Raw genomic sequence first — 15,207 nt, 5'->3', positions numbered from 1 at the left:
AACAAGAAGAGCTAAACAATTCATCTGTCATCCTCCTAGAGTAACATATAGAGATCTTGCATAAGGAGGCTTTATAGGATCCAGGTAAGTTTCCAGTCATATCCCACAGGCATGTCCTCACAGCAGAGGAATGTGGTATTTTATCAGCTTCCCCAGGCTTCCAGCAATGTGAAGAGGGACGAATGGCAAAAATATAAGGCGATCATGAGGTTGCCAGGGCCTCAGCTATTTTGCTTTGCCCTATGTTGTCTGTGCATCCTTTATTACTACCCTTACCCCCTCTATTGCTGGTCATTGCAACGTCTGAAGGAGTGAACAGGGATGCAAGAGGGGAAATGAAAACATAAAAATACCCATTGGCACCTAGAGCAAGTTGCATTATGTTCACCACATGAATCCTAGTGACATCGAAGACGACCAACACTTCTCGTCTGTCGGATGTCATTCAGAATCAGTTGCTAGAATATAATTCTGCGGTTGATAGTTACCCATATATATTCTTATTTATATATATATATATATGTTTATATATATATGTATGTATATATATATATATATATATATATATATATATATATATATTATGATTTGAACAAGTGTCATTCATACAAGAACACCCACCATACGTCACCCACTTGGATCGGCAAGTCAGCAAATGATAAACCTGTCTGATATGTTAGATCTGTTGTACAGTGGGTTAATTTACTCAGTGCAGATCTCACAGCGAATCTGTAAGATCATAGGTTTGAATCCTGATCCAATAGGGTGATTAGAATGAGTACCATTAAGTTGGATAATAAGACCTATTTCCAGCAGCTGGAAATTATTTGGTTAGTAAAGAGCGCCATAAAAATGTAAATGTGGCTAGGCAAGCCAAGCTTTGCAATGGGTGCTCGTCTCCAGAGATCTGGTAAGGGCTCTACTGCCTGAGCCGCCCCAGGGGATCGGGACTTGAATGGGGGCTTTGGATTCACAAGCAGTTACCGGTGGGCAGAGTGGCTGTAGCACAAAGAGAAGCTGAGGAGCAGTGAACCATGTGAGCATGTGGAGTAACATGTGCTTCTGCGGCACCTTTGTGCCCCGTTTGATAATGACAGTGCCTGACTCTGGTCTCACCCAAGCATACTCAGTGATACAGCATGGGAGCACGGAGTGCTTCATCGTTGTCTGAGTAAATCGGACAGGAATCGGTTTCCTGACGAGAGTGGCATGGGGAAGAGAAGAGACCTCCCTTTCAGATGAATTTCTGCCTTATTCGGGGTGGGTTGGGCTCAGAGGTTGGACAACCGAATGGCTGCTGCTGAATGGAGTAGACCCACTCAGGGTGAGCCTCTACTGTTAGCGAATCTGATCGACCTCCAAAAAACGGTTGGAAACTGCAGGTAACTAATGAAATGCCCTTTAGGAGCCCTGACCGCTATACTGAAGGGGGCAGAAAGTGATATCAACGGAACTAAAAGAACGTTGTTGTAAATGTTGTGATTATTCTGGAATGAGCCCAGCAATTCCTATTAACGTTTCAGGAGTGTGAGGTTAACTCAATTTTATCCATAGAATCGAAGATGCAAACCTTAGAAAATGCAGCACAGGTATCCAGTCTGTGCTTCCTGTGTTTGCTAGTTCCTCAGGATGGAGAGGATCTAACTAGCAGGACCAGGACTTCCTATCTGAGGAGGTTCTTTGAGGATCTGGAGTTGTCCATGTGATATGGGTCTGTCACCTGCCCACTAGAGGCTCTGGTCAATCATCGATAGACTGAGAATGCTAGTTTTGGAGCACGTAGCCTGAGAGATAGCTGTACAATTAGCAACCAAGAATGATTGGTATCCAGTGAACGTCACGCCAGAAATAACTTTGCTTCCCTGACGACATTTTTCAGGCGACATATTCACACAGAACTGAATGATTTGCAGTTGCAAAGCCCCAACAGTCTTATCCTTCTGGATAACATTCTCTTCTTTCTGGATAACATTCTCGCCTTTCCGAATATGGGCAGTGAAACATGGGTGAGGAGACAATAGCGGCAGTGCCAGAAAAAGGAGTTGGTGTGAATTGCGGCTGCACTGATATGGTATCCAACCAGATTACAAGTATCCTATAAGATGTAGAAAGGTGACCTTACCCAATTGGATGCAGAACAGGCATTTCCATAGGGCAAAAATGGAGATGATCCACATAACTGGAGAACATTCTTCTCAGTTTCTGTTGGCGGTTTCGTTAAGAGGTCTTGTTTGGGAGTTAATTGGGCTCTGGTATGTCATGAAGCTCATTTTCTAGTTGTTCTTTCAGATGTTTTTTCCCTGAAACCATTCTCTTCCTCAAATCTTTTCCATCCTGTCCAGTCTGAAGAGCTCCATATTTACATTAGGTGTGGGTTTGTTAAAGATGTTTAAAAACTTCACACACAAAAACATTTTAATGGACTCATCCTTGTGTTTACATTATGTCTACCAGTTGTGAGTGGTGGTCATCTGGGGATACCGTAGTGAAAGTATAACTGCAGAGACTGTCTGGACAGGGTGGAACTTTGGGACTTTCTTCTTGGTTTTGAGGGCAATACAAATGTGGCCATGTTCGGTTTTAAGAAGAACAAATGTGATATTTGTTTTTAATATCAGTTGTCTGTGATGCATTTTGTTTTACAGGCTTGGAGCAATCAACAAGTTCCAAAGAAGCGAAAAAAGCTTTGGTGGCCAAGAAACCTGTGGCAACAAAGCCACCTCTGGTTGTCAAGAAAGCTCTGGCATCAAAACCTGTTGGGGCTGGGTTGCAACCACGCACGAAAAAGAATGAGGAGGAACTAGATCCAACATGCGCAGCAGCAACCTGGAAGGTGATCAGGGACAAGCTAACAAAGTTAACTTCCCAACCTAGCAGGTAATATTGACTCTTTCTTACTGCATTTTAATTCTGTACTTGAAGGCATTAAAGAAATTACATGGGCATTGCTAAGAAACTGTTTTTATTTTTGACCATTACAGGACCATAAAATCACAAATGGCAAATATTGACATAAAACAATATATAACATAATTTTAAAGGAGTACATTCTCGTTCACATCATAATAAAACAATCTTTAAAGAAAATACGAGATAGCAATACAGCTTTGTTTTTGTAAGCACAGATTTGAAATCTGTTCAGACTTCATGTATTATTTGTAGAAGAAAAGCTACATGACTTGTGAATATCTGAACATCAGTGTCCACTTGCAGCCAAGGCCTGAGCTATTTTGCTCCATATCAATGAGGTCGCCATAGAATATTTAATTATAGCTATTAGAGGAATTCCTACTGCAGTATGGGCCTGCAATGATAGCAGATGTTGCTAGAATGTGGATGTTCACATCCCCTGCTAGTAAACACCCATAGTAAAGCATTCCAATGTCTCCTAAAGGTTTACAATTATGCAGAAAGGTTCTTAAGTGGATACTAATAGAATGTTAGTTATGTTCCCAAAGGGCCTGTCTACCTGCAGGCCTGTGGTCTAGTAGCCCATAATATATTTTCATTTGGAAAAAACATTGTCCACTTTGTACTTCTTTGGCTGCAACCAGTAGAAGAATTCCGGGTGAAAATCTTAACTGACACCACCTCTGAGTATGGCTTCTATTCACCACTTTAATTTGTTATTTTACCAAAACATCAAATTATATTACTGTGAATCCTGTAACATGGGATTTTATTTAACAAATGTCACTGTTATTATAGAAGGGGGGAAGAGATTGGGTCTTAAGTAAGGTGCAGGGGCTGCGTGGGGTCTCTCCCGACATATACTTGCAGTGAAATTGGTTAAAATAAACATAAAACTGATGTTTTCGAAGTTTTGAGGTAGATCCCATAATATCTGTTATAATGTGAAACTAACCCCCTCTCAAGCCCTTTTCCTGTATTTAACTGTAACATATTGTGAAAGGGGCTGAAATTCCCTGTATGAATTAAAAACATATTTTTGGAAACCGTTTTTAGTACGTTTTTCTTAAGTCTTACTGGTGTTAGACTTCATAAGACTTATCTCTTGGTTTTGGGGACCCTACTCTTAGGCCTGTACTTCACAAGTTGGTAGAGTGGCTGAGCAACTAGGCTTATATCAGAAATCAGTTCATACAAGGACCCATGAAAACACTCACTCACACAACGTTATATTAAAATATGTTTATTTATACATACACAAGACACACAATCAAATCTAAAATGCAGCAACGAACAATAACATTGAATTAGAAATGGAATAACATAGAAGGAACAATAAGGAAGGTAAGTAACTTTTCCTATGCTTTACATATCCAGCACACATAATGACGCGTCAGTTAAAGTCAGTAACAACACTTATATGGATCACCTTTGTAATATTGAGTTTGGAGGGAAAGTAAAGGCTAGATATTTGAAAGATCTTGGGACACGTTATAATATAGGATTTATTATGTTAACAGGTTAAAGCCCACCGGCTCAGCAACCAACACAACATTAACTGATAACTTCAACATTCTAATACTGCATCTTTCCCTTAATATTCTATGTTCCATATTCCATGCTCCATACACTCAAAGAGAGGTAAAGTTGAGTGAAACATATTGCATATTCATGGAACATGTAATCCAAGATACACACCTTTCTTCTTTATACAAACAAATATTTAACTGTTGAATATAATTCATGTGTTGTACACAGAAACCAAAATAACCAAGTGGTATAACATTTGAAACATACGAAGATGAATAAAGATTACATTCTTAAACACACTATACTTAACTTCCTACAAAAGCTCAGTAGACGTAATCCTTCAAATATGAAGGCTTCTTACAAACACGTTTGGTGCATATTCTTTGTTCATTGCAATTATATGCTCTGTCATGACCCACTTCTCTGCTGTCTTGCACCCTTCTTATTGCCTTTATCTACATTGGCAATTCTGAAATTCTCTTGAACATCTACACACTCTATTAACATTCCACACTCTTCCATCAGACACTTTTACAGCACCATGAAACCTCTCTACAACCTGTGTGGCAGCTGACCATCTTGCATAACCATTCGTAGCATTTAGAGGAAGCTTTATCCTTACCCAATCACCTACTTTCACATCACATCCCTTCACTGCCTTTCTTATGTCAAAACCCTTTTTGTCGGTCAGTTGTCTGTTCATAATTCTCTTCTCGATCTCCATAAAATCCATCTCTTTACTGCATGCTTTACCTAACCACGACAGACAAACTCTTGTGTTCGGTTTTCTGCCTCTAAGCATCGCAAAAGGAGAAATACCCGTGGTGGCATGGGGTGAATCTGTGTGCAACCACAGATTCTTCTACAGCTTTTTTCTAGTCACCTCTACTCTCCAAAGCACCCCTAATACTGTTCCTAATCACTTTATTGTACCTTTCCACAATTGCATTAGTTTGAGGACGATAAATGGAACTGGTTTTGTGTTCCACCCCATTGTCCCTCAGAAAACTTCTAATTTCCTGAGATACAAATTGTACACCATTATCCGTGATGATAGTGGTGGGATAATAAATGGTATCCAAAAACAGAATAATATCTTTGGAACAGATGTTCTGTACCCATTTGACTTCCACCCATCTAGACAGCATGTCAATAATAACATACAGTACTTTAACATGCCATTGCTTCTTACTTGTCCCACAATGTGTAGACCTACTCTTTCCCACGGTATGGTCGATATAGACATAACTGTCATTGGTTCCTGTCTCGCCATATACCCTTTGGCAGAATCATCACAGCTACAACATTCTCTAATTAATCTCTATTTCCAAGTCCATGCCAGGCCACCAATATTCCTGCCTGAAAAGTTGTTTAGTTTTTGTCATTCCCTGATGTCCCTCATGTGCTATTTCTAATATTTTGCACCTTACTCCGGTAGGTGGATACAATTTGTCACCCCTCAAAACCATATTATTCACATACAGTTCATCATTTACATGTCTGACCGCCTCAGGCAAGTCACCTTTCCTGATTTCATTACCTTTCACCCCATCTTCAATACACTTCCTTATTTTACTGAGAACTTCATCCAACACCATGGTCTTTGCCCACTCATCTTCCAACAAAACGTCCTGATTATGTTCAATATTTCCTCATCACTGTTATCACCTTCATCATTATCTACAAACAGTCAGCACTTTTACTCTTGACACCAGGAACAAACTCTGTGTCCCATTTATATTCTTGCAAATTTGCCACCCATTTTTGGATTCTAGCAGATACTTTATCCAAACCTTTCGTAGTCAAAATTTCTCTGAGATGTTTGTGATCCAATCTCACAACAAACTTTGTTCCCCAAACAAATGCTAATAACTGTTTCTCAATGGTTGAATAGTTGCACTCTGCCTCCTTTAAAACTCTTGAAGCAAATGCAATTGGGTATTCAATTCCACCTTCCATTTGGGATAATACAGCACCCAAACCATGATTACTTGCATCAGTGGTGAGAATGCTCTTATAGGGATTGAAAGTCTGCAAGTAGGCGCACAGTTTAGTTCTTTATTTATCTCATTAAATTCATATTCACATTCTGTTCATTGTAATTATTATTATTAAGAACAGTATAAGGGGTGCTTTATATACGCATGCCTTTACTTTGCAGCTGAATCTATAAGCACAACTTACTTTTATCTGGTTGCTCTTGCCTTGTAGAATTCTAGCGCAGGACACTCATCTGGTCATGTGTGAACCGCTTCTGCTGTTTCTGCCAAAACCATTTGTTGCTGCAGAAACCTAAATGGTGGTTTCATCCGATCTGTGGAACACGTTGTTTGGAGATATTGTAGATGAACAGCTACTCAGTGGGCTGCTGTTCTTGGATATCCCATCCTATCCATATCGCCACTGGAAGATCTCCGGACTTGATATATATATATATATATATATATATATATATATATATATATATATATATATATATATATATATATATATGGGATTTATTATGTTAACATGTTAAAGCCCACCAGGAAATTAACTGTTAACTACAACATTCTAATACTGCATCTTTCCCTTAATATTCTATGTTCCATATTCCATGATCCACACACTCTCAGAGAGGTAAAGTTGAGTGAAACATAATGCGTATACATGGAACATGTAATCCAAGATACTACACAATTACAGTTAGCAACTGTGAAATAACAAGTACACTCTCCCAGAGGAATGTAGGCAGCCTGGTTCCTAACTATAAAAGTGTTCACATTTATGGAGGAACCAGCATTTCCAAAGTCAGTTGGATCAAGAAGATGACCTTTGAGAAATCAGCAAAGCCAAAGTCAATTGGACAGCACCAATTCTGATGAGAATCTTCAGAGGGAAGTTAGGTAACCAGTCAGATGTTATTGGAGAAAATACAGGAGTTCAAGGCCTGCACAGGGGAGTTGAGGTCAACTCACACTTGAGGAAAACACTCCCTAAGCAAAGGAGCACCAAAAACGGCCTAAGGGAAGTACAACCCAAGCCCCACAGTACCTTAAGAGTGAAGATGATAATGTAGCTGGTCCTCTTCTGGGTGCAACAATGTAGACCATGATTCCTGCTCCTTGGTCGTGGTGACGAAAGGGGGGACCTGTGACGTGCTTCAGCGGCAGAACTTGCAAGAAAGGGGTGTGCAGGAGAGGATTCAGCCCACTCTAGTGGCTTGTTGTGGTTTTGGTGCCATTTTCTTAGCGCCAAGAACAAACAAATATCGCCTGTTGGATTCTCTTTGATTACTCGTTCCTGAACTCTTGTGAGGGGACTTTTGGTGAAGAATTCCGCCCTTTGGAGGTCCACACAGATCCTGCCAAGTTTCAACCGGATTCCATCTTTGGAAGACAATGCACTTGATAATGGTCCAAATACCCAGCGTAATGGTGTTCTGCAGCCCAGGAAAGTCATAGGACATTGGGGGATGGGCCAAAAAAAAGAGGGTCTTGTAAGAGATTTCAATCCGGCATACACACAAGTCATGTCCAGCGTGTAGTGCATAATTGAAATCCTTATTTATTTGTATCTATAAGTTCAATATTCTGAACGATATACCACTCGTATCACACCCTTCTCCTGGAACCCTCCCGGTCACACTGAACCAGGAATCTGGCTAGTTTGCAAAGGTAAATATTTATTTATGTACTTAGAATTTAATCACAATATATTTTAATAGGTAAACAACAATCACCAATGGGGTGACAGAACACTGTATAGTATCTTTAATACACTAGGAATCAAGGAATGAGCACAAAAACAAATGCAGCACAGAAAAGAATACTTTTGTGTTGGTTTAGAATAGAAAGTACTTTTGAGGTTTCCCCTGCAACACCCCTCAACCCACCAGTAGGCAATGTAAAGGGATGGGAGGAGAGAGCATGTCTTCAGGAATAGCAAAAATCAAACAGAATGTCACTCCCACCTTCCCCCTTCAAACACAAGAGAAAAACGGAATTGACTTTTCAGCTGTCAGAATGGCTTTGAAATTGTCTTTGGAATTGACTGAGCAATAACACCAAATCTGGTCAAAAGTACTTAAAGTGTTATAAATCCCTATGGCGAGCCGCTTTGAACAGTCGCAAACAATCACAAGCAATGATTTATTCGGAAGGAAACTTTTGAAATCTCAAAGTCCAAGTGGGAAATACATTAAAGCTATTTCACACGTGTAAAATGTCTCAGAATGTAGTATAGCGGCAAACTTTTCCTTACGCGATATTTGCTATAACTGGAGAATCGCACTGCTTCTCTCATTAAAACCAAGGGAGTTACAGAGGTTTTAATAAAGGTCGTTTTTGTAAAATAGGCGCGCGAATGGAAAACAGAAATGCACTTTTCAAATTGACAGATGGGTTGATTACAATAGATTATGACTATGGAGAAGCGAATGCCACAGATGGATCTTACAGTTATGTGATCAGCGTAACCCGCCTGTTGTGGATACTCTACTTCAGATGAGAAAAGAGTCAGCGCAAAGATAGTTCTAGCAGACTATGGTTCTGAATTAAAAATGGGATGGGTGGAGTGGGTGATCCTCTCCTGCGTGAGCTCCCGTCCCGAAAAGCGGAATGAGCCCCCGTTTTTGGACCCCCCCGGGGTGGAAACTCGAGACAAAGGTCTGTAAAGGTACTTGCCACGCACGGGAGAAATCCCGGATGAAAACGGCCCCGGCTTCCAGTAAATATCGTCGTGGAACTGTGAAGGCGAAAACGAAACTAGAATTGGCCTCGGCTCTGTCCGAAACTCTTGGCCTGCTGGAAGCAACTGCTGCGCCAACACCCAGCCGAACGCACGCTGGACCCCCGCGTCCATCCTACGCCACTCCTGGTTGCGTGGACCTGGCGGAGCAGACGGTAGACCACAATAGTGGAGAAAGGAGTGGGGAGAACTTTGAAAGTGGTGCGACGCCGGGTGCCCCGAGAAGAAAACGGAGACGCGGGCCCCGTGCTTCCTCTTCTGCCGAAACAAACCTTTGCGAAGGGACCAGATCGCCTCCCCCGGACGGACCAAGCGAGGCGGGCCCGTCGCCAGACTGGGGTACGACCTGAGATGCGGTGTCGACGCTCCCCGCGGCCCAAGAGAAGTAAGTGACTGCCGTTGTCCCCCCTCCCTTTACCCACCAGGGGATAAGGACCTTACCCAGACTGCAATAACAGTGTGCCTCCGGGGCGTGTGCCTCCTCTGTGGTAATAGGCACTCTAGCAGCGGCACTGTCCTAAACGTTTAAACTACGACATCAGGGTCATGACAGAAACTTGCCATATACGCATGCGGTTCGATACCCCGAATCGTCGTCGGCCCCAAAATGGCCACATCGCCAATCACAGATACAGAAACTGCCGCCACGAAAGGAGACATAGCAGATTTACTGGTGGAAATAAGGAATATGGGAGCCAATATAGGAGGAAAAATTGATAAACTCACACAGCGCCTTGACAACATAGAGGATAGGGTTGAAGGTGTTGAAAACAACCAGCCCTCAATCGACGTCTTGGAGACACAGCTGGCCCACAGAATAACTGAGCTAGAACAAACAGAACAAGAATTTAAACTTAAGATGGATGATTTGGAGACCCGTGAAAGGAGAAACAACATGTGTTTTTTTGGGATTCCTGAGAAAGAAGGGGAAACAGAAGAGGACCTAAAAACGACCCTTCACGACATCATCAAGCTCCTGGACGCGGACAACAACATTGATGAGCCCAAGACAGAGCGCATTCACAGAGCGGGAGGCCCACCAGGAGGCCCGAGATCAGTTCTGGCAAGATTTCACCGTTATCAGGATAGGATGAGAGTGTTGGAAAAGGCGACGAGTGGAGGCACCATCTCCCCAAGTGGATCCCAAATAACAATATACCAGGACCTTTCCTCCCTGACCTTAGCCCTGAGGAAAATGTGTAAACCACTTACGACATGGCTTAAATCTTGTGACACACGCTACAGATGGGGATACCCCTTTTCTCTTTCTTTCGAACATGAAGGCACAAGGATCAGGTTGAGCTCTGAGCAACAAATCAATGTTTGCATATCAGACTTACTTGGCCCGCAGGATCGGGAGGAATCCCGTGACCATGCCCCTAAGGACAGGAGGGAATGGCAGACACAGGGCCCGAAGAGGAAGAAGGTGAAAGGCTCGAGGAAATATCACAGGGGGAACGGCTCTCCGGAAAGGGCAGTTGACCCTCGACAAGAATGGTACTCTTTGCTTGAATTGACATTTAATGAGGGGAAAATCTGGGTGGTGTTGGTGCAACGTGATTGAGACCTCCACTTATCTCGCAGAAATGTGCTTGCTCTGGGGGGAGGTTACCGGGGGCTCATTAGTTATGTCAATGTTTATTTTACAAGGGGACCGTGAGATAACAGTCTCCACTGGTGGTTCGGTTCTGGGCTAGTGTGTTTAACTAGGCTCGATCGGACGCCACCAAACTCAGGAAGAAGGAAGGAAGGAAGGGAGGGGGGTTGGGGAGGACGGACAAAGGTACGTGTCAAATCAAGGGTATATTTAAGAACTATGAACAGTGCAATGGTTACGTGGTTGTTTTAAACACTGAAGAAGCGAGTTGAAATGGTCAGAGAGTATGTATGGTCTCAGATTCTGTTGTTACGATGACCGCTGACCAATAAAGCAGGGGTGCCATAAGGGTGGGAACCCTGAACGTCAAAGGTCTTAATTCTCCAACCAAGAGATCACTTGTCTTTAGAGAGTTCCGCAGATCAAATATCAATATCCTTTTATTGCAGGAGACTGAATATATGAGGGGCGAGGAGAGGGTGGTCCAGGGGAGGCGATCTGGGATAGAATTCTGGGTGTCGTGACCACTAAAGAGGGGTTGAGTGGGAATAATCATTAGGAAGGGGATAGACTTCAAGACCACAAAGGTTTGGTCAGATGCAGAAGACCAAGCCTTTCTTGTTTCAGGGACCATTGGGAATGTGTCCACTACAATTGCCACGATGTACTCCCCCAACGTATGGCAAGTTAGATTCCTCTCCAAAACAATCCCCAAAATCATGCTAGAGTCAACAGGTCATATCATCTTTGGAGGAGATTTTAATACATGGACAGATCCCACGTTAGATTGGAAACCCGGTAACCCAGAAACACGTGATAAACCGGGAGGAGACCATGCCCAATTCAGGGTAATGATGGAACTGTATGGACTGACTGATGTGTGGAGACGAATGCACCGAGAGAGCTTACACTTTTTTTTCAGCCCCACACAATACACTCACCCGCATTGACCACCTCTACCTCTCAAGAGATCTATGCGATACAGCCTCACACACAGAAATGACACGGATCACATGGTCTGACCATGACATGGTGACCGCCGACATAATATGGGAATCCCTACCAGTTAGAGGTGGAAAAATGGAGATGCAACAAGACCATATGGAAAGACCCTGTTTTTAAGTCAGAGATGGAAACTGAGATTGCTGACTACTTTCGATTGAACGATACCGGGAAGGTCTCTACACAAGGGGTCTGGGATGCAGGCAAGGCGACCCAGCGGGAGGTCCTTATGAGGGAGTGAGCCAATAAAAAGAGGGAGAGAACTCTGATTGAAAATAGACTCCGTAGTGAAATTGCCCAACTAGATAACGAAGCAAAGGAAGGGGACGTATTAGACCATGAAAAAGTCAGTGAAACAAGGAAAAAAAGGGAGGAACTCCGTCTCCTAGAACACAACCAAATAGCTTGCAAACTTCTTTTCCTAAGACAAACATTTTATGAGAAAGGAGACAAAGCAGACACGTTGTTGGCGGCCAGGCTACGAGCACAGCAGGCAGAAGGCAGGGTGCAGGAAATAGTAGATGGAGGACCCAACACAGTTATAAGTAGGACCACCATCCCCGAAGCCTTTGCACACTTCTATGAAGCCCTGTATACCCCAGAGAGGGAACCGGACCCGTCTAGCATTCAATCCTATTTAGCTGATATCAATATGCCCAAACTGACATGCATTGAGTCTGAGACCCTGGACGCCCCCATAACTGAGGAGGAGATTCAGGAGGCCATCAAACGACTAAAACTAGGTAAATCCCTAGGTGAAGATGGGTATACTACAGGTTTTTACAAGACATTTGCCACACAGCTCACACCCTTTCTAGTGAAATTATTTAATGATATCCCAGAGACGGGGAAATCTCCAGATTCATTTGTCAAAGCACTCATAACGGTCATCCCAAAAGAAGGGAGAGATCCCAAAAAATGTGGATCATATCGTCCCATCTCCCTACTCAACATAGACCCAAAGATATACACAAGGGTCTTGGCAGCTAGAATTGAATCATTCATGCCCCGCCTCATCCACCCTGACCAGGTAGGCTTTATACTGGGCCGCCAGGGTGCAGACACCATGCGAAAGACGCTGCATTTGGTACATGCCTCCCACAACCTGAACACTGATCCCTCACTATTTTCCATCGATGCAGAAAAAGCATTCGATAAGGTAGATTGGGACTTTGTAATGGGAGTCCTTTGCAAAATTGGGATGGGCCCCAAGCTTAGAAAGGGAATACAGGCAGTCTGCTCGTCTACAGCTTCGGTATTTGTAAACGGGGTATATTCTAGGTGGTTTCCGTTGAAGCTGGGTACCCGACAGAGATGCCCACTATCGGCCATCTTGTTTGCTTTGTCGCTTGAACCATTAGCACACAAAATGAGATCGGACACCAGTACAGAAGGGATGCACCTGGGGGACACAGAGTACAAGTTGGCACTATATGCTGACGACATACTCCTGCATGTGGTCAGTCCTGAAAGATCCATTCCCCGAGCTATATCCCTCCTCGAAGAATATGGTCAGTTATCAGGGTTTAAGGTCAATCGGTCCAAATCCATATTATTCCCCCGCCAGGGGGCGGCAGAGGTAAACTAAACAAAATATTCCTCCCTTGGACTGACGCTTGAGCATGACACCATGCGATTTACGAATTACGAAACAAATAGGCACTCTATATGAAGCGAACTTCCGAAAGCTTCTTGCCAAATTCCATGCGGACCTGGCCAGGTGGGACAAATTGACAATCTCGTGGCTTGCCCGGCTTAACACCATTGAAATGACCTGTCTCCCGAGGTTTCTCTATCCCTTTCAGATGCTTCCCATTAAAATACCGGAGCAATACTTCACCGAGGTTAAAAAAGCGACCCTGAAATTCCTGTGGCGTGGGAAAAAAGCCAGGATCGCCTACAACACATTGACGTTGCCCAAAGATAAAGGAGAGGTAGGCCTCCCAGACCTCAAGAAGTATTATGTTGCTGCCCAATTACGGGTACTTGTCCCTAATTTACGCAACCAAAAAGAACCACAGTGGATAGCAATGGACAACTACTATTTAGACCCAGCAACACTCTCGGAGTGGCTATGGGCTCCACGAAAAAGAGTGTTGAGGAAGACGAAGGAGCATCCTCTCTTTGCCACCATATGGGAAATATGGAGGGAGGGTCCAGAGATGAGGGAAATCACAACATGGCCGTCTCCACTGACCCACCTATGGTCCCTGGGCATAAATGACCACATCCCCAATGTTGAAAGATTCCAGGCGTGTTATCACTCTCCCGGAGCTAACAGAGGCCCTAACCATAGGCATGCTGTCCACTTTCCTCTACTAACAGATCAAAGGGGTCTTAACAAAGGCAGCATGGAAGGAAAAACTGAGTAGGGAGCTCACGCCCTTCGAAAAACTCTTGGAATCCAAGATTGACAGGAAGGGCCTGATTTCCGCCATGTACAAATTACTAGTGGAGGCGGGTAGAGGGAATACACATAACCTCAGAGCACGTTGGGGGAATGACATGGGGACGGAAATTGATGAAGATGTGTGGGATAAAATGTGCCGCATGGCAACACGCACTTCCATATCGTGCCAATATAAACTTCAAACTCTTGCATCGCTGCCAGTATGACCCTTAGAAATTATCCAAAATGTATCAGTCATCCTCCCCCCTCTGTTGGTGTGAATGTGGACAAGTTGCAGACTATTGGCACATGTGGTGGGGATGTCCTAAGATTAAGATCTATTGGGATGAAGTATTGGGGTGGATTAGACACCTGGACGGGATTCAAAGAACGGCGGACTCCCATCTTGTCCTGTTCGGTCTCGAAAAAATAGAGGACGAGTGGAAGAGAGCCCCAGGCTTAGCGCCCCATCTGTTGCTTGCTGCTCGGGCTTTACTCGCCACCAAATGGAAATCAATTACGACCCCGACCGAGAATGAATGGATCAATGTTGCAATGAACATATGTACCACATCACTCCACGGCAGGGCAACACAGTGTGAAGTCCCGTGGTCAGACTTCCTAAGCAAACACACATCAAACAGACATCCAACCCCAAATGGTGATAGGGTCCACTTTCTATAGGGCCCGACTAGGTCCTTCTCCTCTTGTGTACTCTCCCCCCTCTACCTGTTTTGAGGCTGCCTCCACGCTAGCTCTCAGGCACCAGTAGAATCATGACAAGACGCCCTCCTTATGGCGAGTCCCCGAACACACCACATCGAAACAGTTTCAGCCTGTGACAATGAGCACGTGACCATGAAAACACAACTCCTTGGTAACACGATTTCTTAGTCCGTGAGGGTTGGGGGGGGGGAGGCGGTGTAAAAGAATAAAGAGAATGAGAAAACTATGTTGGTTATTTCCATTGTTATACTGTTGGATCTATAGAAACAGAATTAAGCACTGTATATTGGTATTAATCCCACCTGTGTAACGACTATGGATGCAT

At 43.6% G+C, this 15,207-nt stretch overlaps 1 protein-coding gene across 4 annotated transcripts in view; it reads left to right on the top strand.

The window, feature by feature from the left end:
- The window catches only part of UVSSA (UV stimulated scaffold protein A), a 765,945-nt gene that overhangs the window by 407,025 nt on the left and 343,713 nt on the right, over nucleotides 1-15,207 (top strand). For all 4 annotated transcript variants that reach the window (XM_069632154.1, XM_069632155.1, XM_069632156.1 and 1 more), the window contains one exon: nucleotides 2,646-2,877. In XM_069632154.1, the coding sequence (XP_069488255.1) occupies nucleotides 2,646-2,877 (232 nt within the window). The remainder of the gene's footprint in view (nucleotides 1-2,645; nucleotides 2,878-15,207) is intronic.

This window comes from Ambystoma mexicanum, chromosome 6q, assembly GCF_040938575.1.
Source record: "Ambystoma mexicanum isolate Mex_15411 chromosome 6q, UKY_AmexF1_1, whole genome shotgun sequence".
Taxonomy (NCBI): Eukaryota; Metazoa; Chordata; class Amphibia; order Caudata; family Ambystomatidae; genus Ambystoma; species Ambystoma mexicanum.
The sequence above is the reverse complement of the archived record's forward strand: the minus strand, read 5'-3'. Positions and strand labels throughout refer to the sequence as shown.